This window comes from Patiria miniata, unplaced genomic scaffold (assembly GCF_015706575.1).
Source record: "Patiria miniata isolate m_02_andy unplaced genomic scaffold, ASM1570657v1 HiC_scaffold_17, whole genome shotgun sequence".
NCBI lineage: Eukaryota > Metazoa > Echinodermata > Asteroidea > Valvatida > Asterinidae > Patiria > Patiria miniata.
Genome location: NW_024037055.1, coordinates 11,496,629 through 11,523,327, shown reverse-complemented (window position 1 = coordinate 11,523,327; position 26,699 = coordinate 11,496,629). Strand labels below are relative to the sequence as shown.

At 42.3% G+C, this 26,699-nt stretch overlaps 3 protein-coding genes across 3 annotated transcripts in view; 2 read left to right on the top strand and 1 right to left on the bottom strand.

Moving 5' to 3' along the window:
* LOC119723827 (phenylacetaldehyde reductase-like) overlaps nt 1-14,879 on the bottom strand; it is a 117,566-nt gene extending 102,687 nt beyond the window's left edge. The window contains exon 1 of the mRNA XM_038194706.1: nt 14,711-14,879. Within this exon, the coding sequence (XP_038050634.1) occupies nt 14,711-14,765 (55 nt within the window). The 5' untranslated portion in view covers nt 14,766-14,879. The remainder of the gene's footprint in view (nt 1-14,710) is intronic.
* Nucleotides 3,229-9,879, top strand: LOC119723826. Its single transcript, XM_038194705.1, has 2 exons — nt 3,229-3,676; nt 3,929-9,879. Exon 2 carries the CDS (start codon nt 4,933-4,935, stop codon nt 8,059-8,061), a length of 3,129 nt encoding a protein of 1,042 aa, XP_038050633.1. The 5' UTR covers nt 3,229-3,676; nt 3,929-4,932; the 3' UTR covers nt 8,062-9,879.
* Nucleotides 14,880-18,387: 3,508 nt separating the features above from the next.
* LOC119723825 (phospholipid scramblase 1-like) overlaps nt 18,388-26,699 on the top strand; it is an 83,171-nt gene continuing 74,859 nt past the window's right edge. The window contains exon 1 of the mRNA XM_038194702.1: nt 18,388-18,456. The gene's annotated coding sequence lies outside the window, so the exon portion shown is untranslated. The remainder of the gene's footprint in view (nt 18,457-26,699) is intronic.

The following is a 26,699-nucleotide window of genomic DNA, read 5'->3' as shown; positions in this document are numbered from 1 at the left end:
TAGGCCAAACAGGTGCGCGTGCATTACACAACCAGTACCAATTGGCCTAGACATTGTTCCGACAGGTTCATGGGTGAAATTGGTTGGTATTGATAGCGACCTGTTGCAGTAGCGGGTTATCGCAGTGGCGGGTTATTAGTCCGGTCAATTTACGTTTTGACCTAGAACAAATTGCAATAGAAACCATTCAAGCGTCAATCATCTTCAAATAATTGCACAAACAACATACATGCAAAACTAAATTTTTTCTAAGGAGTGGAAAGGTGTTTTTTTTCCAAGCACTTTTTGCAGATTAAATTTCTGCTTACGCTCCTTGTCGGTCTGCCTCTGTTTCAGACTTGAAAATAAAAAGTTCGAACCCGCAAAAGCCACTGCGTTAACTATAGCACCTCCGATCATCATAACAACAGTTGTTGCCATCTTTTAATGTATAAAGCTTTTAAATTATTATTATAATAAATGACGGATCAACTTCAAAAAATGTATTATAGTGAAAGCGGTTATTGGAAAGGTGAAAGTGTCGTCGACCATTTACACGATAAAACAAATATCGATAAAAAGGTAGTCAGAGCCTTGCTTAGAAAACAAGCAATCTGGCAAATTTATCTACCGGGTCCCGACTACACACCCAGGCCTATGAGTACGTCGTGAGAGTTTGAAACACCAAACAACTTTCATCAAATGGATGTGCTATACCTACCCTGGGATAAAGTAAAACGCAAGACTTATAAATACGCTTTGACGGTTGTCGACGTTGCTAGTTGATACCACGAAGCAGAACCTATGATTTCTAAAACCGCAGATCAAACGAGAGATGCTATCGCCGAGATTTACGCGAGGTCTCCTTTGAGTTACCCCAAAATGTTGAGAATAGACTGAATTCAAAGGTGCTTTCAAACAATTAATGACCTAAAAAAACGTCAAGATTATAGTCGGCAAACCCGGAAATCACAGATCGCAGGGTATCGTCGAAAGATATAATCGAACGCTAGCCGAGAGACTGTTTGGTCATCAGTAGGCTGAAGAAATGTTAAATCCCGAGAGTAGAAACACGCAATGGATCGTGCAATTTTCCGGCGTGATCCAGGCTATAAATGACGAAATTAATCGCTAAAGCACCATCACAGGCGGTTAAACTACCCAGAGTCCGGTAATCGCCGGCTAATCCAGTTAAAAGTAAAGAACAGACTTTACCGCAAGATGTCATGGTTAGATATTTATATTTCCTGGGTGAACAAGAGGGAGGTACTTCGAGGAGAGCTACAGATCCTACTTCGAGCGTAGACATCTTTTACGTTGAAAAAAGAATGAGTCAATTCAAACTGGTTAACGGTAAAAAAGTGATGACGGGTCCCATGCTTTATTACCTACCAGACGGTCCAAAAAGATCTTTCGTGAAACAAGAGCTACAAGTCGTACCGCAAGACACGCAAATACCGCCTAATTAAGATAAGATCTTACGGTGACAATAAGCGAGCGTGTGTATTCCGTCCGGTAGCTCTTAGTATCCAACGGACTCAACGATAGTTTATCAAGCGTTATGGTGTAAAGGACGTGTTTTTCAGGTCGAATTTGAGTCATCGTTTCTGTTTTACATTCATTGTTAAAGATGCAGTCGTAGTAGTGTTGGTGTTTAAATTTTTTGTCCGTTACTGATTTTGTGACTCCCTTGGCTTTTTTAAGAGTGATGTTGTTGTCATCCGCTAAAATCGAGTACATCTTAGGTCTTACTCAAACGGCTTCTTGAATGATCTTACCTCCAAACTCGTCTTTAAATTTACCGATCACTTTTTTATTGGTTGGATCGTACAACTCGTGATCCAGATTGTAATTCGAAAAGTCGTAGTGTTGCCCGTTTTCTCGCATGTCTTTGTAGACGTCATTCATGTAAACGACAATCAACAGACTGTCCGTATCTGTATACATCAACCTGATTTTATCTCCGTACTTGTCTTTCAATCGGTTGTAATAAAAATCGTACATCAACGTCTTGGAAAGATCCAAGACACTCACACCGCAGTAACTTGGTTTGTTTAACACGGTTGTCGTTTCATATTTTTCGACAAATGACAAGTCACATTCTGGAAACGGCGTCGTTGTTTTATAGTTTGGCTTTTGGATAATTTTTTCGTATTTTGCTTGATCGCTCTTGTTATTGTCTCTCAGTAGGTAGATTTCTAACGTTTTCCATCATCTTGCCAAACATGCTGTTGTTCATCAATTTAAAAAAGTCTTTCTCAAAATCAGAGGTCCTTTTTGTTCGGAGTTGTGTGTTTTTATTGATGTAAGATTACATCCAAGGTGCTTGCTTAAATTTCAACACGCGATGTACCTTTTTTAGTTTCAAACCGAGACTCAAATACAACTGCAACGTAACGTAGTGCAAGACGTATTTTTGTTTGGGATTAAGCACACACGTTAATTTTTGTACGTTGCTAGGTTCGGTATTCAATAAATCATTTTGATAATCAGACATCCAAGCTTTGGGTATGACGATATTTTCGGGTGCTAGTGGATAATCGTTATGCTTGGCGTGTAGATGGGAAGGGTATTCTAAATCTACTTCAAAAAAGTAACCGGTGTTTGACATTTTCTTATTAGAGTTAATATTCTTTCTTTGGTAAACGGTTTCGAGGCTGTCCATTTAAAATCTCTGTACGGTAGATACTGACTCATAGCCCAACCGTATAGATTGTTGGCATCCAAATAAGCGATATAACTTGACGGCTTGTTTGAATCGTAGTCATCGAGATATTGATTATTGGCTTTGTGATGTCTCATTCCACCCACGCTAGATATTCCTCCTCGTTTTGCTTTTTCAAAAAATAAATGTTTGTTGATGTCTTGCAACAATTCCAGTTTAGCTTCCGAGTGTTTCAACAGAGCGTCCCACGACAATCCGGGTGCTGTGTAATAGTTTGCTGGATCTAACCTGTAGTTTTCTATGCACGTTCGTCTAAAGTTTTCAAATACACCAGCGAGTAATAATGTGTCGGTTGTCATGTGCAAGTCGTGATATTCTCCTAGATTTTGTATATTAAACTCGTTCCACACTCGTTGAGCTGTGTCGTAGTCCTGTTGCAATATATTTTCGTCTTTTAGACTACTGTAAAACTTGTCGATGGGTGGTAGGCCGGTCTCTTGGAATTTATCGAACGAGTTCATATATTCGTAAGGATAAATTCCTTTTTGTAATAACGAGTCAGCGTTTTGATTTTTAAAATGCTCTTCGAGTAGATTAAACAACTCTTTTGGACAAGCTTTCACTCATTTATCCAATGACGATATTGTGGCGGGAATATCTGTGACCCGATCCGCAGTCCCTTTACCCAGACTGTAACACATGCTTTCCGTAAGGATTATTTGGACATACATTTTATCATGTTACACCGAAATGTCTTCCGTGGAGGTCAATAATCTCTGTATCACCCACGAGGTCTTAGTCTGGTTTATGTTGTGCATATACAAAGTTTCGTGCTATAGAGTCAGGACACAGACATATGCTAGTGTGCATTGTTTCATGTGGGCTTTCTGCATCAAGTCACCGTTTTGGGGAAAGATAATCTGCCCAAGATCTTTGTTTTAATTAATAACTATTAGAAAGCGACATTCAAAGCAGTTTGACCTGACGTCTTTTCTGCTAGTTTGCTGTAGTTGACCTGTGCTCAACAAAGTCGTGAGTCTTTGGTTTCATGACTATTTTGCGTGCAATCATTGTTAGGATTGGGACTCTGAGGGGCACACATGTTTGGGGGGAATAACACATGGGGATTTGTAATGCTGTCATTTTCCTGATTTTGTTATTATATCTGTTCGACACTAAATTAACTGAATAATTTACTCCTCATATGGTTTGTTAAGTATGTGTATTGTTTTAGTGTCATGAAAACATACTTACAATTGTTATTTGATCTGTGGTTAATTTCAGATTAAACCTAGTTATATTCCACAAGTAGCCTACATTTGTGTGGAAAGCGTCAATGACCTCATGAGAGTGCAAGGGTTTATGCAAACAAGGCAGCAGAATTGCGTTACAGTTTAATGACTTTGAGTCACTCTCCAAGTTATTGGAGTTATGGCGTTCCAGTCAACGTTGGCGACCAAATTGAGACGGCTGCCCGCCATCAGTACTTACCTGACAACCACCCATGATGTTCACAGTCCAGGGGTTGTGTGCATTGCACCTGATGTTGAGTGTATGCAGTTGACTGACCCAACTTGCGCCCTACATGGTGAGACTGAGAGCCGTAATCATCAGGTATTTCATCGTGGTCCAGAAGGGGACAAGATTTGAATTGTGAATCATCTTGGACAATTTGATTGCGGCCAAGTTCGTATACCTGTACATGTACTGTAACCTTTGAACTTTGGACGAGCACCTGATTCTGTGTTTCGAGGATATCCCAAGTTCATCGAACTGTGACCTGTGACCTTTGAGCTTTGGACGAGCACCTGATGCCGTGTTTGAGGATATCTCAAGTTCATCGAACCGTGACCTGTGACCTTTGAGCTTTGGACGAGCGCCTGATGCCGTGTTTGAGGATATCTCAAGTTCATCGAACCGTGACCTGTGACCTTTGAGCTTTGGACGAGCACCTGATGCCGTGTTCGAGGATATCCCAAGTTCATCGAAATGTGATCAGTGACCTTTGAACTTTGGACGAGCATCTGACCGTGTTCGAGGATATCCCAAGTTCATCGAACTGTATACTTTGAACTGCACGTGTGTTCGATTTATTGCTTGATTGTTGTGTAATTTTCTTGCTTATTACTTGTAGTGTTCGGTATTTCACATAATTTACATTTTATTCACATAATTGTGTTGATTTATTGATTGACTGGTTGGTAAATTCTTTTCTGATTTATATAATATTGGTATTGATCATAACGTACTGCTATTCCATTTTCACTGCTGTAATTTGATAGTTCACAATGTCAATTTCAAATGCCAGTAAATCCAGCAAGGCTGGTACTTCCAGTTCAATTAGTAGTGCTAGGCTCAAGGCAGCTGCTACTTTAGCAGGCCTTCAGGCAGAAGCCGCAAGCAGGATAGCATTGAAAGCCATTGAAGAGGAAGAGTTTAGACTTGCTCAGCGTAAGCGAGACTGCGAACTCCAGCTGGAAATTGCCAAGGCAGAGGCAGAGCAAAGGGCTCTGGGAGACATTGAACAATCTTCACATGAAGACGAGCCTAAGCCAAGTTTAGTTGGGTCGACGGCTGCAGAGAAGGTGGATCAGTGGTTAACTGGTAACCCGCAGCCATCTGCTCCAGTGCAACCATCATCGCCCATGGCAGCAATTCCTTTGCAACGTGAGATGATTGACACGCTGCTCTTGCCAAAGTGTGAGCTGGTCAAGTTCAATGGGGATCCTCTTGAATACTGGATCTTCATCTCTAGCTTTGATGCAGCTGTTGGCAAAACCAGCGTTGGGGCCAGCGCCAAGCTAAATCGCCTGTTCCAGTATTGTTGCGGAGAGGCGCTGGCAGTTATCAGATGTTGTGCTGTCATGCATCCGGATGAGGGCTACACAAGGGCAAGGGCATTGCTACGTGAACGCTTTGGTAACGATTACAGGATTTCGGAAACTTGGGTCAGTAAACTTACAGAGGGCCCGTGCATCCTGCCAGGGGATTGCAGAGGTATCCAGAAGTTAGCTGACGATCTTCGGAGCTGCACACTCACTCTGACAGCGATGAAAAAGCTTGGAGAAGTTGACACTAAAAGGAGCCTTAGCCTCATCGTAAAGAGACTGCCACAATTCGTGCAGGGTAAATGGCGTTCGAAAGCTGTGGGCATTCTGGACAAGACTGGCCACTACCCCAATGTTGCAGAACTTGTCAAGTTTATCAGCAAAGTAGCTCGAGAGGCAAATGATCCCGTTTATGGTTTGGAGGACCGGCACAGCAATGAGAAATCACCCAAGAAGAAGGGATCCAACTATAATATCCAAGCCACCAGTGAGTTCGACCACAGGTCTCAGGTTGGGACTGACTCGTCCAAGCGTCAATGTGGCAAGAACGAATTGGTGAAAAAGACAGCTTGTCCATTGTGCTCTGGGGAACATGCACTCGTGGCATGCGACAACTTTGGTAAGATGTCTCCTACTGACCGAGTCAAAGTGGCGAGTGAAAACAAGCTGTGTTTCAACTGTCTCTCCAGTAGGCATTTTTCAAGGCAGTGTAAAGCAGCTCCCTGCAGTTTCCAAGGATGTAGAGGAATACACTCGAGGCTGTTACATGGTGTATTCCAGAGAGCGAATTCTGAAGATGGAGGTGCTCCTAAAGAATCGCCTGATGATCAGAAAGTCGGAGCAACAAGTCTCGCTTGTGGGTCCAGTCAAGAACACTCTAAGATAGCCCTACCAGTTGTCGCCGTGATGGTGAGAGGTGCGGATAGTGGGGAGTGGCTCAAGACAAATGCTCTTCTTGATCCCGGGAGCAACAGGTCGTTCTGCACAATGGAGTTAGTGGAAATGCTGGGTGTAAAGGGCACCCCACAATCTTTGTCTCTGGACACGTTGAACGAGAATGCACAGGTTCAAACAGTTGTGCTTTCGTTGGACGTGTCTGGAATTGTCGGCAAGGCCCATACCAGAAAGTCTTTCTGCATACCAGAGATTCACGCTCTGAAAGAGTTTCCCACTCTGCGAGATTCCTGTGCTACCCTTGAAGATGTGAAGAAGTTTGAACACTTGAGAGACATCCCCGTTCCATGCGTAGCTAAAGATGGTGTAGCGATTCTCATTGGACAAGATGTCCCACAGGCCCTGGTTCCATTAGAGGTGAGGCGTGGTGTGGAAGGCGAACCCTACGCAGTCAGAACCTGCCTTGGATGGACGGTGAATGGACCGTTAGCCAGTGGGAGTCCAGCAGCAGTGTCCAACTTTGTTCAAGGCGGCCTTGAAGCTCAGGTTGAGCGATTTTGGAAGCTTGACACTGCAGACCTATCAGATGACAGAACCATGTCACTGGATGACAAGAAGGCAGTCAAGACATGGAATGACTCAGTCAATCTTGTTGATGGCCACTACCAGTTAGACATACCATTCAAGTCGGACACTCCCGATTTGCCTGAGAACAGGATTGTTGCAGAAAGGCGCTTGCAATCCCTTGCCAAGCGGTTTACCAAGGACCCCGGTTTGCACTCAAGATACTGTGCAGAGATACAAAATCTGTTGAGCAGAGGGTTTGCTGAGAGGGTGCCTGAGCACGAGCTGGCATCATCAACGGGACAAACTTGGTACTTACCTCATCACTGCGTTCTGAACCCCAACAAGCCTGAAAAGCTTAGAGTTGTGTTCGATTGCACTGCCAGATGCTGTGGTACTTCGTTAAATGACAGAGTATTACAGGGGCCGGACATGATGAACAAGTTAGTTGGAGTCCTTACCCGTTTCCGAGAGCACAAAGTTGGATTGATGGGAGACATCGAGCAGATGTTTCATCAGGTTGGAGTCTCCAAGGAACACAGAGATGTGTTACGATTCCTATGGTGGCCTGAAGGGGATGCTACTCGACCTCCTGAAGTGTTTCGTATGACGGTCCACCTTTTCGGAGGGGTATGGAGTCTGAGTTGCGCTGCATTTGCTCTTCGGCGAACGGCAGATGACAACGAGGATATGTTCAGCAGTGATGCAGTCCAGGCAGTAAAAGAGAACTTCTACGTTGATGATCTTCTTAAATCCTTCAAGTCGGAGGATGATGCAGCATTCATGGTGAAGCAGCTGACGCACCTTCTAGCTAAAGGTGGCTTCCACTTGACTAAGTGGATCTGCAGTAGCAGAAAGGTCATGGATTCCGTACCGATGGCTGAAAGAGCCAAGACAGTCACCGACCTGGACCTTGATCATGAACGTCTTCCTGTGGAAAGGGCCTTAGGAGTATGTTGGGATACCGAAAGTGATCAGATTGGAGTCAAGATAAAGTCAAGGCGAGGATGTCACACTAAGAGAGGTCTGTTAAGCATTCTGAGGTCTGTTAAGCATTCTGAGCTCCGTTTACGATCCTCTTGGGTTCGTGTGTCCATTTGTTCTGTTGGCCAAGATCATGTTCCAAAATGAGTGTAGAATAGTTGGGAAGGGCTGGGATGAGCCATTGGAAGTCAGTACGCAAGATCAGTGGACCAGGTGGCTGGATGATCTTCCCAAGCTGGAGCAGTTTTCTGTTGATAGGTGTCTGATTCCTGATGATTTTGGAATTGTTGAGGAATGTCGTTTGCATCATTTTGCTGACGCTTCACAAGATGCCTATGGCTCCGTTTCTTTTGCCCGCTTTGTCAACACTGATGGTGATGTTCACTGCAGCTTTCTGATTGGCAAATCACGACTCGCACCGTTGAAAACCATGACTATCCCTAGACTAGAGCTATCTGCTGCAGTTATTGCAGTGAAGATGGACCAGATGCTCAGAAGAGAACTAAGGGTTCAGGTGAAAGGGTCAACGTTCTGGACAGACAGTACAGTGGTACTCCAGTACATAAGTAACCAATCAAAGCGTCTCCAAACGTTTGTTGCAAACAGAGTTGCCACAATTCATGATGGATCTACCGCCAGTCAGTGGAGATATGTCAATACACAGCAGAATCCTGCTGACGATGCATCTAGGGGGCTCGATGCCCAGAGTATGCTTGACAAGATAAGATGGAGAAAGGGTCCTGATTTCTTGTGGCAGACTGAGGACAGTTGGCCTGTGACTCCACAAATTCCTAGTCTGCTGGAAAAGGACAAGGAAGTGAGAAAGGTAGCACTGTCCCGAGCCATAGATGTCGTTGGTCAGGATGACCCCACTCACAGGTTGATCAGCAGATACTCGTCTTTGTATCGTCTCAAAAGGGCGGTCACATGGGTGCCCAAAGTGGCTGCGACTCCATAGGCCCAGGAACCTGGATAGTGGAGATAAGGGAAACCAGAGGTTGACTGTGGGTGAACTGCAAGATGCGGAGCTGGCCATAATCAGGAGCATTCAGAGAAGGCACTACAAGAAGGAGTTCCGTGATTTGTTGGCGGGAAAGACTTCCGTGCAGAGACAGAGTCCTGTGTATTGTCTCGAACCATGCGTAGATGACCATGGGGTATTGAGGCTTGGTGGTAGACTGCGACACTCTCCAGTCGGGCCCACTTGCAATCATCCAGTGATACTACCTCGTGATAGTCATCTGGCCACTTTGATAGTACGTCATGCACATGAATTGCTATCTGGCCATTCGGACAAAGAGCATGTGCTCTCTGTGATAAGACGACAATATTGGGTTCCCAAGGTGCGACCTTTGATCAACCGCATTTTGAAGGAGTGCGTGCTCTGTAGAAAACTTCGGGGACTGCCTGGCGTTCAACGTATGGCCGACCTACCTGCCTACAGAGTGACTCCAGGCAAACCACCGTTCACCCACGTTGGGGTTGATTGCTTCGGACCGTTTCATGTCAAACGAGGGAGGAGCAGGGAAAAGCGCTATGGCTGTATTTTCACCTGTATGCGAATCAGAGCAGTCCACCTGGAGAAGCTACACTCTCTAGAAACTGATTCGTTCCTCAATGCCTTCCTAAGGTTTGCGGCAAGGCGAGGAACCCCGGAGAAAATCTATTCCGACAACGGGACTAACTTTGTTGGAGCAGAAAGGGAGCTAAGGGCAGCTATTGAGCGCTTACAGGAAAGCAGAAAGGTCGAATGGCAGTTTAACCCGCCAGCGGCCTCCCACATGGGAGGCGTTTGGGAGCGCCAGATTCGTACCTGCCGGAAAGTTCTGAGTTCACTTCTGCGTGATGAGGTACTTGATGACGAGAGACTCGACACATTGTTCTGCGAAGTGGAGTCTATCGTAAATGACCGACCCATCACAGCAGTCTCCGACGATCCGAAAGATCTCGAACCCCTTACTCCCAATCATGTGTTGAAGCTTGGACATGGGCATCCAGTTCCACTCCGTGACTTGAAAGCAACTGACCAGTAAGGGAAGCGATGGAAACACGTACAGTTGCTGGTTGAAAGGTTCTGGAAGCGTTGGACTGCAGAGTATCTTCCCACACTTCAACGCAGACAACGTTGGCTTGAGCCACAAGCCAATTTCAAGGCTGGTGACCTGGTGTTGGTCAAGGATGACAATTTGCCCAGAAGTCAGTGGCCTCTAGCGAGGATTTTGAAGACCTTCCCTGGAGCCGACGGTCTGGTTAGGAGTGTGGAAGTACGGACAGCCACTGGAAGTCATGTCAGGCCAATCACCAAACTGTGTCTGTTAGAAGGTGTTAAAGACTAGAAGCATCTCCTTACCCAATTGGACCAAGTTCTTAGTTATAAGGCAACACGTTTAGGTTCCAGTTTAAAGTTTAATCGTTTTATAAGGTTTACTGTTAAGCTCGGTTACTTGTGTGATTGTAAATGTTCGTTGATTACTCTTACATTTAAGGGGCCGGAATGTAACACATGCTTTCCGTAAGGATTATTTGGACATACATTTTATCATGTTACACCGAAATGTCTTCCGTGGAGGCCAATAATCTCTGTATCACCCACGAGGTCTTAGTCTTGTTTATGTTGTGCATATACAAAGTTTCGTGCTATAGAGTCAAGACACAGACATATGCTAGTGTGCATTGTTTCATGTGGGCTTTCTGCATCAAGTTCACAGTTTTGGGGAAAGATAATCTGCCCAAGATCTTTGTTTTAATTAATAACTATTAGAAAGCGACATTCAAGGCAGTTTGACCTGACGTCTTTTCTGCTAGTTTGCTGTAGTTGATCTGTGCTCAACAAAGTCGTGAGTCTTTGGTTTCATGACTATTTTGCGTGCAATCATTGTTAGGATTGGGACTCTGAGGGGCAGACATGTTTGGGGGGAATAACACATGGGGATTTGTAATGCTGTCACATTCCTGATTTTGTTATTATATCTGTTCGACACTAAATTAACTGAATAATTTACTCCTCATATGGTTTAAGTATGTGTATTGTTTTAGTGTCATGAAAACATACTTACAATTGTTATTTGATCTGTGGTTAATTTCAGATTAAACCTAGTTATATTCCACAAGTAGCCTACATTTGTGTGGAAAGCGTCAATGACCTCATGAGAGTGCAAGGGTTTATGCAAACAAGGCAGCAGAATTGCGTTACACAGACAACCTAGCTTAGGATCAGTACCCCAGCAGCCGGGAATGCAGGCCTGTTTGGATGGATGGAAATATACCGCCCTATAAGTGTAACGGCACTCACCCACCCCTTCAGCCTCCAAGATGGACAAGGACAGACAATTAAGTACACAACAGTCAATGACCTCGATTACTGATTGATTTATTTACACCGAATTATGTCTTAATGATGGACCTCTCGTTAAAATAGCCTCTAATAGGTGATTGGTCTCTGAGCCTCTCAATTATCTCTACATGGGTAGCCTCGCATAAGCCGCTATGGTAAGGCAGTGCTGGGCAGCACGGCGATGCCTGGCTGGGGATAGCCTCTGAATCCGGGGAAACCGTACGCCTCTGGCATTCCTGTGCGCCTCCACTCTCCCGCCCTCGACCGTTTCCAGTCAGGATCCTTCCTCGAGGCAGCGGGTAGATGAGCGCGCCCTTCCGGCTCCGTCACGTTACAATCGGCAGATCGCTGTATGTTGCTCCGCCTCCAGTAGCCTCCGCGGACTCCGTGCCTCCTTATGCCAGCCCGCCTTCACCGCACCACCCAGCACACGCCTGTCAGCGCGCGCAAGCTAATGCCTACCGTCTCTTCCCCGTAGATGCTCTCGGCGTACGCTCGGAAGGTTGTGTCTGAGGTTGTGTCTGAGACTAGGCTGCTATAGTAATTTGCGCCACAATATCGTAAAACTAAACGAGTCTAAAAATCGTAGATTTCCTATCGAAATCGAAATATACTTTTTGAAGAATTTTTAGCGATAACTTGTATTTCTGTTTCGCTATTGTATTTTGTCATATCCTGCATGATTAAATGCGCGTCGTAATTTTGTAAATTGTGAAAAAAGACCAGTATCGGTGTACAACTGGGTTTAATTCTCAGTTTAAGGTTACAATAGGCGTGTGCAGCACCTCTATATCTACCCGTGACGTGACAGTGATCTCTCACCCTTCTAAATTTGCTAATCTTCTTTTTGCAGTTTAGACATTTAAACTTGGTAAATCCCTTATTGTTCACGTATTCTTCTTTTTCTTTTTTCTTTTCAGGTTCTTTGGGGTTTTGACATTGACAATTGGTCGAGTTTTCATAATCGTCCATGGGTTGACAAAGATTAAATATAGCATTTATTTCTAACTGTAATTCTAACACGGTTTTTACAAATTTAATTGCGGCATCTTTACCTCTATAAGTCTGTTGATACATATTTTTACCGTCGCATCAGACGACGACCAGCGAATAACCGCTAGCTCAGTGAACATGGGTCTTTTTTTGTGTTTGCCTCTTCACCCGATGCTGGTGTTTTTTCTAATATAGATTCAAAGTCAGGATAAATGACAAATGGTGCTTTTTGTTTATGCCTACAGTTTTTAAATATTGGTACGTCTCTTTCGACTAGTTGTCAGTTTTCGTATTTTGGTTTACCCGTAGGAAATACAATATTTGATGGATGTGCATCTATACCCTTACAATCAGCGGTATGTCTTTCTAATTTTGCTTGATTGGTGAAATGACAATGACATCTTCAACACAAATATTTCTAACATTGATGTTTCGTAACGTCGTTAAGCAATCTCGTAAAATGTTTTATCCAACAATAGTGATTCTTGTCACCTTTAGAAAACAAAAGCAGATCGACCTCTCGTGACTCTGATTCAAAGTTTTTAGACACGTATAATGGATATATATCACACTCATAACCATACACATGTACATTTATCAATAAATTATTTTGTTTTTCTATCATGGGTATCTGATCAACCATTGTTGGAAAGTCAACGCCTTTCAATTTGAGTCCGTCGTTTTCAGTGTAAATCGATTAAATGCTTTCGTTGATTTTATATTTAGGATTATTTTTGATTTGATTTTTTACTTTATCCGTGTACAATCCTAAGGCAGCTCTCAAACACCATCTCAAACACTCATAATCTTCGTTTTGTATGTTGATCATCGCCTGTTTAATTTTGAGATGTTCGGGTAGATTTATATAAGAACTACCCCTCGCGGGATTAAATCTGTTTACGTTGATGTATAACGCGAGTATTTTATCAACTACCCAACCCGATCCTTAATTCGTATTGTTGATGTACCCTAACGTGGCGCGGCCCCTAACGTGGCGCACTTTGATTTTTTGCCTGTATCGCCTAGCTAGAGCAAAGGTTTTAACTGAAATTTCACAGAAAGTGAAATTTCATCAAGTTCTAAACACTCCCGTTTATAAATCGCGAGTTTATTTACCCGTTACAAAGTTAAAAGAAAAAATAATTTTGGCGTGATTTTCCGATTTTATTTTCAAGTGCAAAGTGAACCCTTTGAAAATGCCCCGAAAAATAAAAAAAAAAATTTTCTGACAAACATCTGGCTAGGTTTGTAAGTTAAGATAATAATGATTTATCAGAATTTATCAAGTTTACAGAAATTCCTAAATGTTAATTTGGAATTTTCCGAGATTTATTCAAGTGCGCCACGTTAGGGAACACTCCGCCAATTTGTGCCCAATTTCCGGACGCGACCGTTTTTGCATTTCGGATGAAATTTTGTGAAACCGAAATTGTTCACAGAGGTTAAACAGCAAGCATTAAAAAGGTAAAAGTACCAGTATTTCACTGCATAAATTTGAGGTTTATCAAAAAAGAGGTTTGGCAACACTACACAAGGAAAGTTGGGTAAGCTTCGAAGTGCGCCACGTTAGGGAACACGACTATATACCTTTCATCCTTTTTTAATAGCTTATCGATCACTTCTTTTAAAACCCGTTTTATTTGACTTTGATTTAAAACGGCTCTCTGCTTGCTATAATGAATAGCTTCGATCGTTTTGATTATATATGTGGTTTGATTTTTTGATCTTATTTTTAGTACAAGCTCTACTTTAAACCTCTGAGCTATCTCAATTCCGATATGATTTTATTTACTATTTGTCCCTTGTGAGAATAAAAAAAATTGACTAAATCGTTGTTATAAAGTCTAGGATTTAATTCCCAGTTTCTAGTAATTTTTAAACCTTCTCGTTTCTCTAAAAGCTGCCTCTGTATAAAGTCTTCGGGTTGTCTGTATGTTTTAATCGCCGAGATTACATTTTTTTTCTTCAAAAATCGGCCTTTATAACCTGTCGGTACAAATTCTAAATTATGATCGTCTACAATTGTTTTAAGTTGACGTGTCTTTTTATTCAAGTTTTTAAATTGACTTTCATAATTTTTTATCCCCTCGATATAGACTTTTAAGAGTAAGATAAACATATTCATTGTGCGGTATTATATCGCTGCACATAATCACAGAGCGTTGCTTTATTCCATCTAGAAAATCCTTTAACGGTCGGTCTGATTATATTTCTCTCCATTTTATTAGGCCTAGGCCTAGTTATATGTCAATATAATTTTTTTTTTCTCATTTTTTCTGGAGGACTTCAGATTTCTAGAAATTTAGCACTGGGGGATTCCCCCTTTTTTTTCCCCAACTATTTTTTAGAGCTTCCAGGCTTGCCACAGATTCTTTTTCATTTTGGTCCGGAACCACCACTCTCCCAACCTCAACTCCCTGCGGGGTGTGCAAAATCGTATTAAAATTGGAGGATTCAGGATTAGCTTACTCTGAATCTGATTTTTTACAACATCCGCACTGACCGCAGCACTTGATTCCATCATGATCGTCCCAGGGCATGCAAGGGATAGCCTGGAGACGTACGAGGGACAAGATACCAATCCTGCCCTGATCCTGGACCTCCGTCGAAAAGAATGAGACTTATAGACAACCTCGTCCCCAGTGCTTACTTTATTTCCAACCGCGTTTCCAATAGTGAGAGAGCAGGTAGTGGTGGGCGCGTACTGCTCGACACCCTGGGGACGAGGTTGACTTATAGATGATCGGATCTGCAGGTGGTACCCGTACACTGTGTGTTGCAGCGTAACTAGGAATCAACGGATTTGTAAATTCAGTGCGCCGAAACTAGGAATTTCAATTTCGGTATCGTTTTTGTAAATCCGGTGTGGTACTGTCTCGTTCACGAACATAACACTGGTACGGCCGGTAAAACCATAGAGCAACTGTTCCTTGCTCTATGGTAAAACAAGGATTATTTTCATTACTATTAATTAATGGAAGGCCCCAAAAATTAGATATTGGGTGTTAAGAAAATCTGGGTAGTTCGGTCAAGCAAAACTATTCTAAGACTGAATGATCACTGTACTAGTACATATAGAGCAACGTAGTAAAAAAAAACATGCCTGTGCTTCCGTACGTCTGCTAATGTGCTATGCCTAAAAAGCGCGCGCCGGGTGGGTCTTATTCATCATAAATGGTAGATTCCGTTAGTTGATGTTTAAATTTCCCGGTGATAACAATAAAATAAATAAATAAATAAATAAATAAAAGCGCTTTCTAATAAATACATGTAAATGTTTTAATTACAAAGCGCTTTTATTTTTTGCTACTTTTTTGGTTATTACCTGGTATTATATATATCTCAAGCACGTGCACGACTAGTCAGCCATGTCGAATTGAAAGAAAAGCATCATTTCGGAACTTGCAAGTAGACAGTAAATTACAAATTCTGCTCTGATAATTTCGACTTTTGAACATGTATAGGCCTAGGCCTATACCCGGACCCTACCGTAACGCGTAAATAGTGTGCAGCACCATCAGATTGAACAGTTTACATTAAAATACATAGGCCTCTTAGCCCGCTTAAAAATCGCTTCCTTGTTTAATAAGGTTGACGGGTCATTTTGCAATTGTTAATCGATCAAACAGTCAACTACTTCTAATAAAGTCTCATGAACATGGGCGTCGCTTGCCTCCTCTGGAAAAGCCCCCCCCCCCCCAAAAAATAGTTTAAATTGGTTCGGGGATGTCTCTGCCCCCTCGAAAAATGATAAATCGAGAATACGCTGGAAAAGTACAGGGATTGGGGGGGGGGGGGGTGTAGTTTGCCCCCGGCTCTATAACTAACAAAAAATCCTAACGACGCCCATACTAATGAACATATAACCCGCCAATCTTTACCGTATTTTAGAATAAGCTTGTCGAGGAATTCCAGCAAGACAATATCCTGCGTGAAATTTTAACTGCTGATTTTTTTCGGCAAGCTGTTGGATCATGGTTGGACAATGTGAAGAAAAACAACGACGTAAGGCCAACAGGTAATCCAAAAATAACAATAGGCCTATACAATATACTTTTATTTCTTCTACGAACAACTCCACTACTTCCTTTGTAAGTTGACCACATCGCAAGACCATGGCTGAACTTTTTGTTTAAAAGTTGGCAAGACCTTGAACATTTTTAAAAGGAAAAGAATGAATTTCCAATTTCTTTGCATAAATTCCACCCCCCCCCTTTTTTTTTTTATAGTGCTTAGTGATTTTATGGGAGAGCCAGCTACTTGCTTTTATGGGAGAGCTACTTGACAGTGATTTAGTTCACTTGTTAGCAATCCCGCAGGGGTGTGCAATTATCTTGGTTTAAGGGTCTTAGTCCTTTTTTATGGTTTAATGTGTATTTTTTTTTTTTTACTTATGTTTTTTTTTTTTTGGATGTCTATACTGTCTGTAATATTATTTTTATTTTTGTTTTACCCATTGTAAATTTGACCTGCGAAATAATAAATGAAATGAAATGGAAAAAAACGCAGTGTCAAGGCCCTGCATCAGTATTATCATGGAGCTATGAACGTGGGCAAGATGATGGGAAACCCTAAGGACAAACACTAATACTTTTCATATTTTGTCATTTTCTATGAATCTGTAGTGCCACTAAAACAAATTACGTTAACAAAATAAACAGTCCGTCCTTAACACACTTCTGCCATTTGTATAGAATGTCAAGACCCTGAGTGAAAAATCCTTTCAGGCGAACTTTTATCAATAGATAAAAATGTGAAAATATAGGGGGCCTACCAGGCATGATAAACGTTAAGAAAAACACTGGAAATTCCTAATTTCGTTGCAACGAAACTACTAATATCCCCATTTGCGTCATTAAATAACACATTACTGCCAATGTTTTTTTCATACGCTGTCAAGACCCTGAGTGAAATATTTGAAATATGGGCCGTGATGAGAAATTCTAAAGAAAACTAATAATAGTACACAACCTACGACGTGCGTTTCCCGCACTGACCAAGTGAAACATAGGGCAAGTTCGCGCAAGGACTATCCAAATAGTTCATTTCTGAAAATTACATCCCAAACCAATGATGTACATTCCCTTTAACCATTGGTCGACTAACGCTTGCCCGAACTCTGTCTAGTCGACGATGGTTAAGGCCAAGTTCCGGCAAGGACCATTAGTCGACTAGTGGTTGATTTGTGACGTACCTTACGCCTGCGCACTAATAGCAAAGTGGGAACGTCTCAGGCTAGTCGAACGCTGGTCAAAATGTCATTGCAAAACGTCTGGATCCTGGCTCCCTGCTGTACGTTATGAACGCGCGCGGCTATGGTTACCAGCGATGCAACCAGCCCGGGGCAAGTTCGCGCAAGGACTATAGTTAACCATTGGTCGACTAACGCTTGCCCGAACTCTGTCTAGTCGACGATGGTTAACTACGCTAGTCGACTATTTGGAACCAACCTACTGGGGTTGGTTGCTTCGCTGGTAACCATAGCCGCGCGCGTTCATAACGTACAGCAGGGAACCAGGATCCAGACGTTTTGCAATGACATTTTGACCAGCGTTCGACCATGGACGTTCGCACTTTGCTATTAGTGCGCAGGCGTAAGGTACGTCACAAATCAACCACTAGTCGACTAATGGTCCTTGCCCGAACTTGGCCTAGGTTGGTTCCAAATAGTCGACTAGCGTAGTTAACCATCGTCGACTAGACAAAGTTCGGGCAAGCGTTAGTCGACCAATGGTTAACTATAGTCCTTGCGCGAACTTGCCCCTACTGGGGTTGGTTGCTTCGCTGGTAACCATAGCCGCGCGCGTTCATAACGTACAGCAGGGAGCCAGGATCTAGAAGTTTTGCGATGACATTTTGACCAGCGTTTGACTAGAGACGTTCGCACGTTGCTATCAGTGCGCAGGCGTAAGGTACGTCACAAATCAACCACTAGTCGACTAATGGTCCTTGCCCGAACTTGGCCTAGCTGGCTGCGCTGATCTGAGCATCACCGAATTTGTAAATGCGATAACGAAACTAGAAATTGGACGACAGTTTCGGCCAAAGATCCTATAGCGCCGCTTGCGGCGGTAATTCGGCGGAGTGTTAATTTTGCAGCGAAATTAGGAAACGCCCATCTCACCAACGTATGTACAGTCATGACAGTTGGAAAGCCTACTACTATCTACTACTGCTGTTATTGTTAAGGTTTCAAACTTGCTTCAAAGGTCACGGTAACGTATTGTACTATCATTGTCATTATCATTAAGTAGGCTGTTATTATGTGTGATATAATATATGTATAAATGTACAATACTGGAGAGATTTTGGGGTGATAAAATTGGATCCAGATTGAATTTAGGCTAGGCCTAGCCTACATTACAGTCGTTTTTCTAGTTCCGTTTTTTTCCTAGTTCCGGATCGCTTCAAATAAAAACCTACCTCTTTTTGATTAGTCTCCAACAAAAAAAAATCTGTGCATATTGAAAAGGAAAATGTAAGCTTCTTGATACCCAAAGATCTTTTCGATAAAATCTTTAGAAGAGGAATTTTGGCCAGATTTCCGACTCGCACTCCGACATGTTTGGACGGTTTAAAGAAAATCATGGGAGCTGCGTATCGACGATAAATTTTCTCCTCGGTATATCTCTCGTACAGTGTGGTTTCGAATATTTTTTTCATTCACTACAATCGTATAAACTCTTCCATCGAAGTCTGTTCAATCAAAATAAGTTGTAGCGTCTCTAATATTTGAAAATTCGCCAACGAATGACCGTATGCTTTTGCCTAGTTCCGGATCGCGCGTGCACTTACAACCTAACTAGGCCTACACGCGCGTTAATCGATTTTGTGTGACGTATTCTGTGCTGGGTCAAAGATTTTCGATCCGTGCGTGAGTTCGAGCCGTGGCGCTGCAAACAAAAGTTTCAAAATCATTTACGTTTTTTCTCTTTTTAAAATTTGCTGGAATTCTCTTGCATGAACTATTTTTGGATAACGAAATAATACTTTATCAGAAAATATGTTTGATTCGGTTGGTTCTGGCTGAAAAAAAGGATTTTCTCGCGTGATTTTTTTTTTCGCATGAAGCAGTTTTGATCGATTCGGAACTGATTGAACCGATCCGGAACTAGGAAAAGTGACATCGGCACTTTTGACGTTGTAAAATCAAAATGAAAAGAGCGTAAATTTTGAAAATTATTTCGTGGTCTCTCCATCACTCAAGGTAAACTTTTTAATCAATGTCACTTGAATTCGTGGAGTAGTTGAGCCGAAATCAGCCTGAATGATGTTTGCTATCCGGAACTAGGAAAACGACTGTACTCCTAGAACATGTAGAACTATGAGTATGAGGCTCCACGTAGTGGAGGCTCCACTATGTGGAGCCTCATAGTTCTAGGAGTAGGCCTACATGTATTGTTGTAGGCTAGGCCCTAGTCGTTTTCTCCGAGTACAGTTGTTTTCCTAGTTCCGGATAGAAAACATCATTTAGGCTGCTTTCAGCTCAATTACTCCATGAATTCAAGTAACATTGGTTCAATATTTGACCTTGAGTGATGGAGATACTACATAGTTATTTTCCAAATTTAGGCTCTTTTTATTTGGACTTTACGACGTCAAAAAGTACCAATGTCACTTTTCCTACTCCTAGTTCCGGATCGGTTCAGTCAGTTCCTAATCGATCAAAAACTGGGGAAAAAATTCCATACTCGATCGCCACTTTTTTTCAATTAATTTTCTAGCACCAAAGTTACATCTTTATGGTAGCTGGAGTTACCCAGCCCTAAATTTTATCATTGGGTTGTCATTTAGGGCTGGAGGACACTTTTCACGTAAACCAGCAGAGTTGGCAGGTCCCAAAAAAAATTGCGAAAAAATTGCGAAAATGTTCAATTTTGTCTCCATTACACACTAATTACAACTGCAACTCACCCCAAACTTGCCTGGAATAACCATTACACAGGTCCATGAATTAAAAAACGATCCACGATAAAGATTCGGACTATCGGTTGCCGTTCCAGTACCGCAGCTGTGATGCGAGTGGTAAACCTCATATTGGTGCATGAAACAGTCTTCGGGTGTTACGCTTCCGCGTGACGTCATGCGCCAACAGCCAGCGCAGCCGGCAAAAACGACTAGTACCAGCGCGCTGTGCATGGTAATCTACCGCCATACACTGTACACAATTTTTGTGTGTGCACAAACCAATTGCAGTCCTCGCCATGCCTGCTAGGTTGTCAGGTTAGTGGTTATTGCAATTGTAGGCTGAATCTTCATCGTGGATCGTTTTTTACTTCAAGGACCTGTGTAATGGTTATTCCAGGCAAGTTTGGGGTGAGTTGCAGTTGCAATTAGTGTGTAACAGGGACAAAATTGAACATTTTCGCAATTTTTTCGCAATTTTTTTTGGGACCTGCCAACTCTGCTGGTGAAAAGTGTCCTCCAGCCCTAAATGATAACCCAATGATAAAATTTAGGGCTGGGTAACTCCAGCTACTTTTATGGTTATTCCCTCCACTTTCCCTCCTCTACTCTCACCCTCTCCTTTCCTTAATTTCTATTTATCAATCAGTCACTTACTTCATTGAGATTCGAACCTCGGACGCTTGCTTGATACACGAGACTCTTAACTGCTAGGCCGCGCACGATCGCTGTTGCAATGATCAATCTTTGGACGTATTTGAAGTATCCATTGAAATAAACAAAATATTCATGAGAAAATAAATAATCATAATGACGTATTGCACTATCATTGGCTGGCTCATGCGACGTCATGCGTATAACGTACCGCTGTTCCAGACACTTCAATCAGTTTTGACCGGCTGCTTCAACTCAGATCTGCACTACATGTGCATCCAAAATGTGCTCTAAAAACACATTTTTACTAATTTGTTTTCGCATGTCCGCTGTTTACTGGATTCCTCTTGGTTGAAATCAAAATGTGATGTGAAAATTTATTTGTTTGGCGGCAGGTAAGTGGTGATCGGGTATGGATTTTTCCCAAAAACGGCTTCACGCAAAAAAAAGAATCACGCGAGAGAATCTTTTTTTTTTTCAGCCAGAACTTACCGAATCAAGCATATTTTCTGATAAATGAAGTTGAAACGTTTGTCTGCAGCGCAACGGCACGAACTCAAGCACGGACCGAAAACATTTTGACACAGCACACAGAATACGTCACACAAAATTGATTAATGCGCGTGTAGTTGGTTCGTAAGTGACGAATAGGTACACGCGCAGGTAGTCAACTGCATACGGTCATTCGTTGGGAAATTTTCAAAAATTAGAGACTCTACAACTTATTTTGATTCAACAAACATTTGATGGAAGAGTTTATACGACTGTAGTGTATAAACAAAATATTCGAAATCACACGGTACGAGTGATGTGCCGAGGAGAAAATTGTCTATTTTTCGTGAAAATTTCCAGATTCGTTTGCACACATTTGCGCATCAAAGTTTCAACATGAAATTTCACGAAAATTAGACACCTGAAAAAGGCAGCACTTTCTGATTAGCCTATGAAGAGGGTGAGTATGCTTCTAAAGCAAAAATAAACTGCAAACTAAGGCTAAATGTGAAAATCAAAATTTGACAAAGTTCGACATGTTTTTGTACATGGTGGAAGTGTGGCCTTTATTTACGGAGGTAGTCCAGTAAATTGGCCTCATTTATGGGGCTAGTCGATTCGCAGCTCCCGCGATTTTCTACAAACTGTCCAAACAAGTCAAATTGCGAGTCGGAAATCTGGCCAAAATTCCTCTTCTAAAGATTTTATCGAAAAGATCTTCATGTATCAAGAAGCTTATATTTTCCTTTTCAAAATGTACTTCGTCAGAAAAAAATTATTGATACAAATCCCAAAGAGGTAGGTTTTTATTTGAAGCAATCCGGAACTAGGAAAAATCCGGAACTAGGAAAACGACTGTAGTACTACTAGTAGTTATGTTATCCTCTCCGCCTAATTTTGGGGTTTGTGTAGTTGAGGACACCTCCTTTTTATGTTATTCTTTAAAAAGTTTTGTCGCTTCCCCAAAGTCTGTTAGCTCAGAAAACGTTCTCTCAATTAAACTGACCCTACATTTTTTTTTATTTAGAACAGTAAATTGGAAAAAAATTGGCTTTCTTACCTGATTTTCCGGAATTAAACAAGCATGCGTAAACTTACTGCACCGCGGTATGGAACTTGAGCTAGTCTGGTTCCCAGACCGAAAGATTCTGAATAGTACATGTATAATTTCCAATGTGGAATCAGAAGTACTAGGCTGCATTACATCAACCAATCACCGACGGTCTACCAAACTGCTTGGACACTATTGCCAAGTTTGGTTTCAGCATTTTGATTTTTATTGACCTCCTTTTACCCCATAATTTCTAGTGGAGGGGCCAATGTACTTCCGTTGGCATGAAATGTTAGTTTTTGGCAATTGGTTGGACCTTCTTCTGGGATGTTTTAACTTAACAAAAAATTGATAATGCCATTTTTTCTGACCATTTTCTGATACCTTAATCTTATTTTCCATGATATACCCCAAAACGGGTTAAAATGCACACAATATAGTGGTAGAAATAGGAGCTTAAGTATTGATTAAGTATCCATTTACCCCTTTGGGGTTTTTAATAATGCTTCTTATACTAAGTAACTGCTCTGCATGCGTTTTTAAAGTCCTGTTAGTGTGTGGAGTATACAGCTGAATTTTCCAGTAAAATATCAACGTATTTCCGACTATTTATTAACATGACGTATTTTGCTGGAACATTACATACATGTACATACACTCTTAGATCTTACAGCAAACACATGTTCATCTGTCTAATGTTTATAAAGGATTGTGTCCATGGCGGACCATACCAGCAGTACAAACTGCTGCAGTGTCAGAAGTAAATTGAAGGATCATCCTCCTCATCATCGTCGTCACTCGAGCAACGTGACAGGTTGGCATACAAATGCCTTGATGCCTCCTTCTGTTGCGGCTGTCAGCTTGCAGGCAGCTCCCAACGCAGCAAAGGCAGAAAACACCTCAGCAGAACACTAATTTAGTGTCTGCCAACAATTGAGCTTGCCCTTCACCGCAAACTTGCCCGTCTGCTCGGCTCCAGTGAAAGCATGGAAGCCTGCATTTGTGGAGGCGCCGAGGGCATTGGCTATTATTGGTGCCAATTGTATTTCCTGTTTCTTAGTCCCAGTGCCACTCCAACCAAAGAAACAAAAACAAATTCAACAAACGAGCTGTTCATTGATTAACATCGACGGAGGAAGAAGATGATTTCCCAAATTCCTGATGTCTCTCCAAATTCCAGATGTCATCGCCACCCCCAGCAGGGCACTGACAGTAATAACTTTGAGGGGATATGGCCAACCAAAGACTACCTTCTTGCCAATATCTGCAAGAAAACCAGGTGCGGTGTCCTTTGCCGGCAAGATATGCACCATGGTCCCAACAACTGACCAAAAATCCACGGTATGACACTGACAACGATGAGCGCCCCTACAAGATGTATGGGAGTGCGTTTTTTGGGGGAGGGGTCAAAACTGGGACTGTCATCCAGTCAACTTCCATATCTGATGACCAGAACATCAAAGTCCTGAATACTGAGCTAAGGTGGAGTAGCAACATCTGTCTACAAACCATCCGGAAGCCCCTTCCTAATGCCACCGCCACAATCCACAAACAGTCCAAGCCACGCATTATTATTGGGGATTTAATAGCCACAGCAGCATCATTGGCTATCATTCCATCACAGACGGCAACGCTTTTGAATTGCTGGCCCGGAAGCAAGTCAACTGAGCCTTATTCACAATGCGTAACTGCCGAAGTCTTTCCACAGTTTCAACCCTGCTCTAGCCTTTGTGAGCCACAACATCGCCTCGCTTAGCAACAAGATGGTCCTTGACCCCTTTCCAAAAACCCTACATCGCCCTATTGGAATCAAAGTGACTGCTACTGTCTCTCCACAACAATTCCATTCCATTCCAACTTAGTAAGGCCAACTGGGAAGGCTTCACCAATAAGCTCAAACACCATCTATAGCTGAGATTGATCCAACCCCCGATAACTATGACACCGGTTTGTTGATGTGGTGGTGCATGAACATCCCCACGGGCTGCCGCACTGATTACATCCCAGGCTTAGCATCCCGTTGTGCTGAACTTAACGGGAAATACAAACGCCTGAGTGAAAACGAACCTCTTGCTGTCGATACAATCTCAGCTGGGGAGGAATTAATAACAGCCATATCAGAACAGCTTCAAAGCTTGTGGCAAACCCTTGTGGTAACCACCAATATGGCCAAGAAGCCAATATGGCCTCCAAGCCTGGAGTATAATCCAAAAGCTCATCAGCAGTGACCACACAGAGCCAAGTGAAAGGCATTGTAACATCACCACCAACCAAATAGCCCACAACAACTGCTATTAAATGGTAAAGTGCCACGTTCTCCAACAGGGGCCTAAGCGACCGAAACCCAAGCTCCACCAGAAAGACCCCGCCATCGACAAGTCAGGGCATAGCTTTTTACGGGAATTGATAGAATAATCCAGCATTTTCATTTTTGATATTAAGTGCAAAATCACGTGGCCCTTCCTTCCGGTCCAAACCGGTTTCACATGAAAATCCGACTCCTATGAAAATCGGACCTATGAAAATCGGACCCCTTTTTTCTATTATTGGTTAATCCCTCTCACGTGACCGGTCACTCTCCTAATTATCATACTTACGCATGCGCAGTATTACCAATGAGTCTGAATTTCATAGAAACCTAAATTCACGCTACACCGACAGTGCCTGATAAGTTAAAATTTCAAAAAGATGTGAACTTGCTTTCAACGATGTTAGTCTGTGGCTAGGTTGTACTTCACAAAAAAATGACCGGTGACATCATAAAATGTTAGAGCGCCCTCTCGAGGCAGGCATGGGCGTCGCAAGGGGGGGCACTTTCCCCCCCCCCCCCTCCCTGGAAAAGCAAAAAAAAGAGAAAAAAGAAAAGAAAAAGAGGCGCAAAGTCATATTGGTGTAAATTTAATGGGTGGGGGGAGGGGGCAAAATGTCCCTGCCCCCCTCTAAAACTGATGAATCGAGAATATGTCCAGAAATACAAGAATTTTTTTGGAAAAATATATTTTGCCCCCTTCTAGAAAAAATCCTGGTGACGCCCATGGAGGCTAGTTGAAAATGTCAACAATTGAATTTTCAGTTGATGTGTGTGGCTTTCCTACTTGTGCCGTCTCGAACCAACCAAATTATGGAATTTCAACACAAAGCAAAAAATATTTTGCATTCAATTAAAAAGCGGTTAATCCGTATGTTCTGTTTTTGACATTTTTGACTGTTGGCATTAATCTTTGTCATACAGTATTCAAAGTCAGCATAGGCATAGTCCCTATACCAAAGATGTGTCCCGAAGATTGACGTCATTGTGACGTCATTGTGGGTCACGTGACGTCACGTTAAAGATTAAAAGATTAAATCTTTGGAAATCAGTATAAAATCAGCCGTGAGACACCCTCTACGGGTAGGTTGAAAAAAAAAGAATTTGCAGTGGATGTCTGTGACAAAGTTTGCGGTAATCGCTTCAAAATTGGTGTATATGATGACCTCAATGCAGACAACACCTGTGCACCAAAAAAAAATGATGACGTCATCATACTGGAAGTTATAATGAAAAGACCTTTTAACCTTTGAAAATTCCTGAAAAATCAACCATGACAGTTTTTATATTACTTTTTACTTTAATCGTCGATTTAAGGGTAGGTCTAAAACATTTCGAAGTTTCGAGGCGATAAGCGAACTTGGACATGCCCTGCGCACGCTTAAAACTTCAGGTTGACAATACCCGGGGTACCTCTGCTTTAAAACATGCACAGGACGTCCTCAATGTACATGTACACGTGCATGTACGTTGTACATACGCACATACATCGTATGTCAGTCAGCCCGAAGCGCACGTGTTGCTGAGGTCAAATCCCGACCTTTATCTGCAGGGCTTCGTCACGAATCGGCCGGAGTGTTCGACAGCTCTGTTTATATGAACTACGCATTTACAAAAGAAGTAGCGGTTCTTGAAGATGGCATGCATGGTATTAAGTTGAAAGCGAACGTTTTTTTTCTCTAAATGATATGTGGATTCAGTAAAAGATTCAGTATATTTTGGCAGAATTTGGTTCACTAGAAGTTGGGGTGCGATTTTGAGGATGAATTTGGTTGTTCTTTTTTAGTTCCTTTGCCGTGACTTGACTAGATTAGGACAAAAAAATGATCACCACACATCGATAAGGAAAGCAACGAGCTTTCGTTTGATTAGCTTGTGCTAGTCCTTGTGGCGACATTTTCGTAGGTTTTCTGCCATTTCTTTTAGCTTGTACGCGGTTGGAGGACAGTGTACAGCAAATCATCATGCACGTACAAACACATAATTTCAGGGGGGTGGCTCGTTTTGAGGATGCTAATTTGTTTCATGTCATGCATGTTAATTCCTTT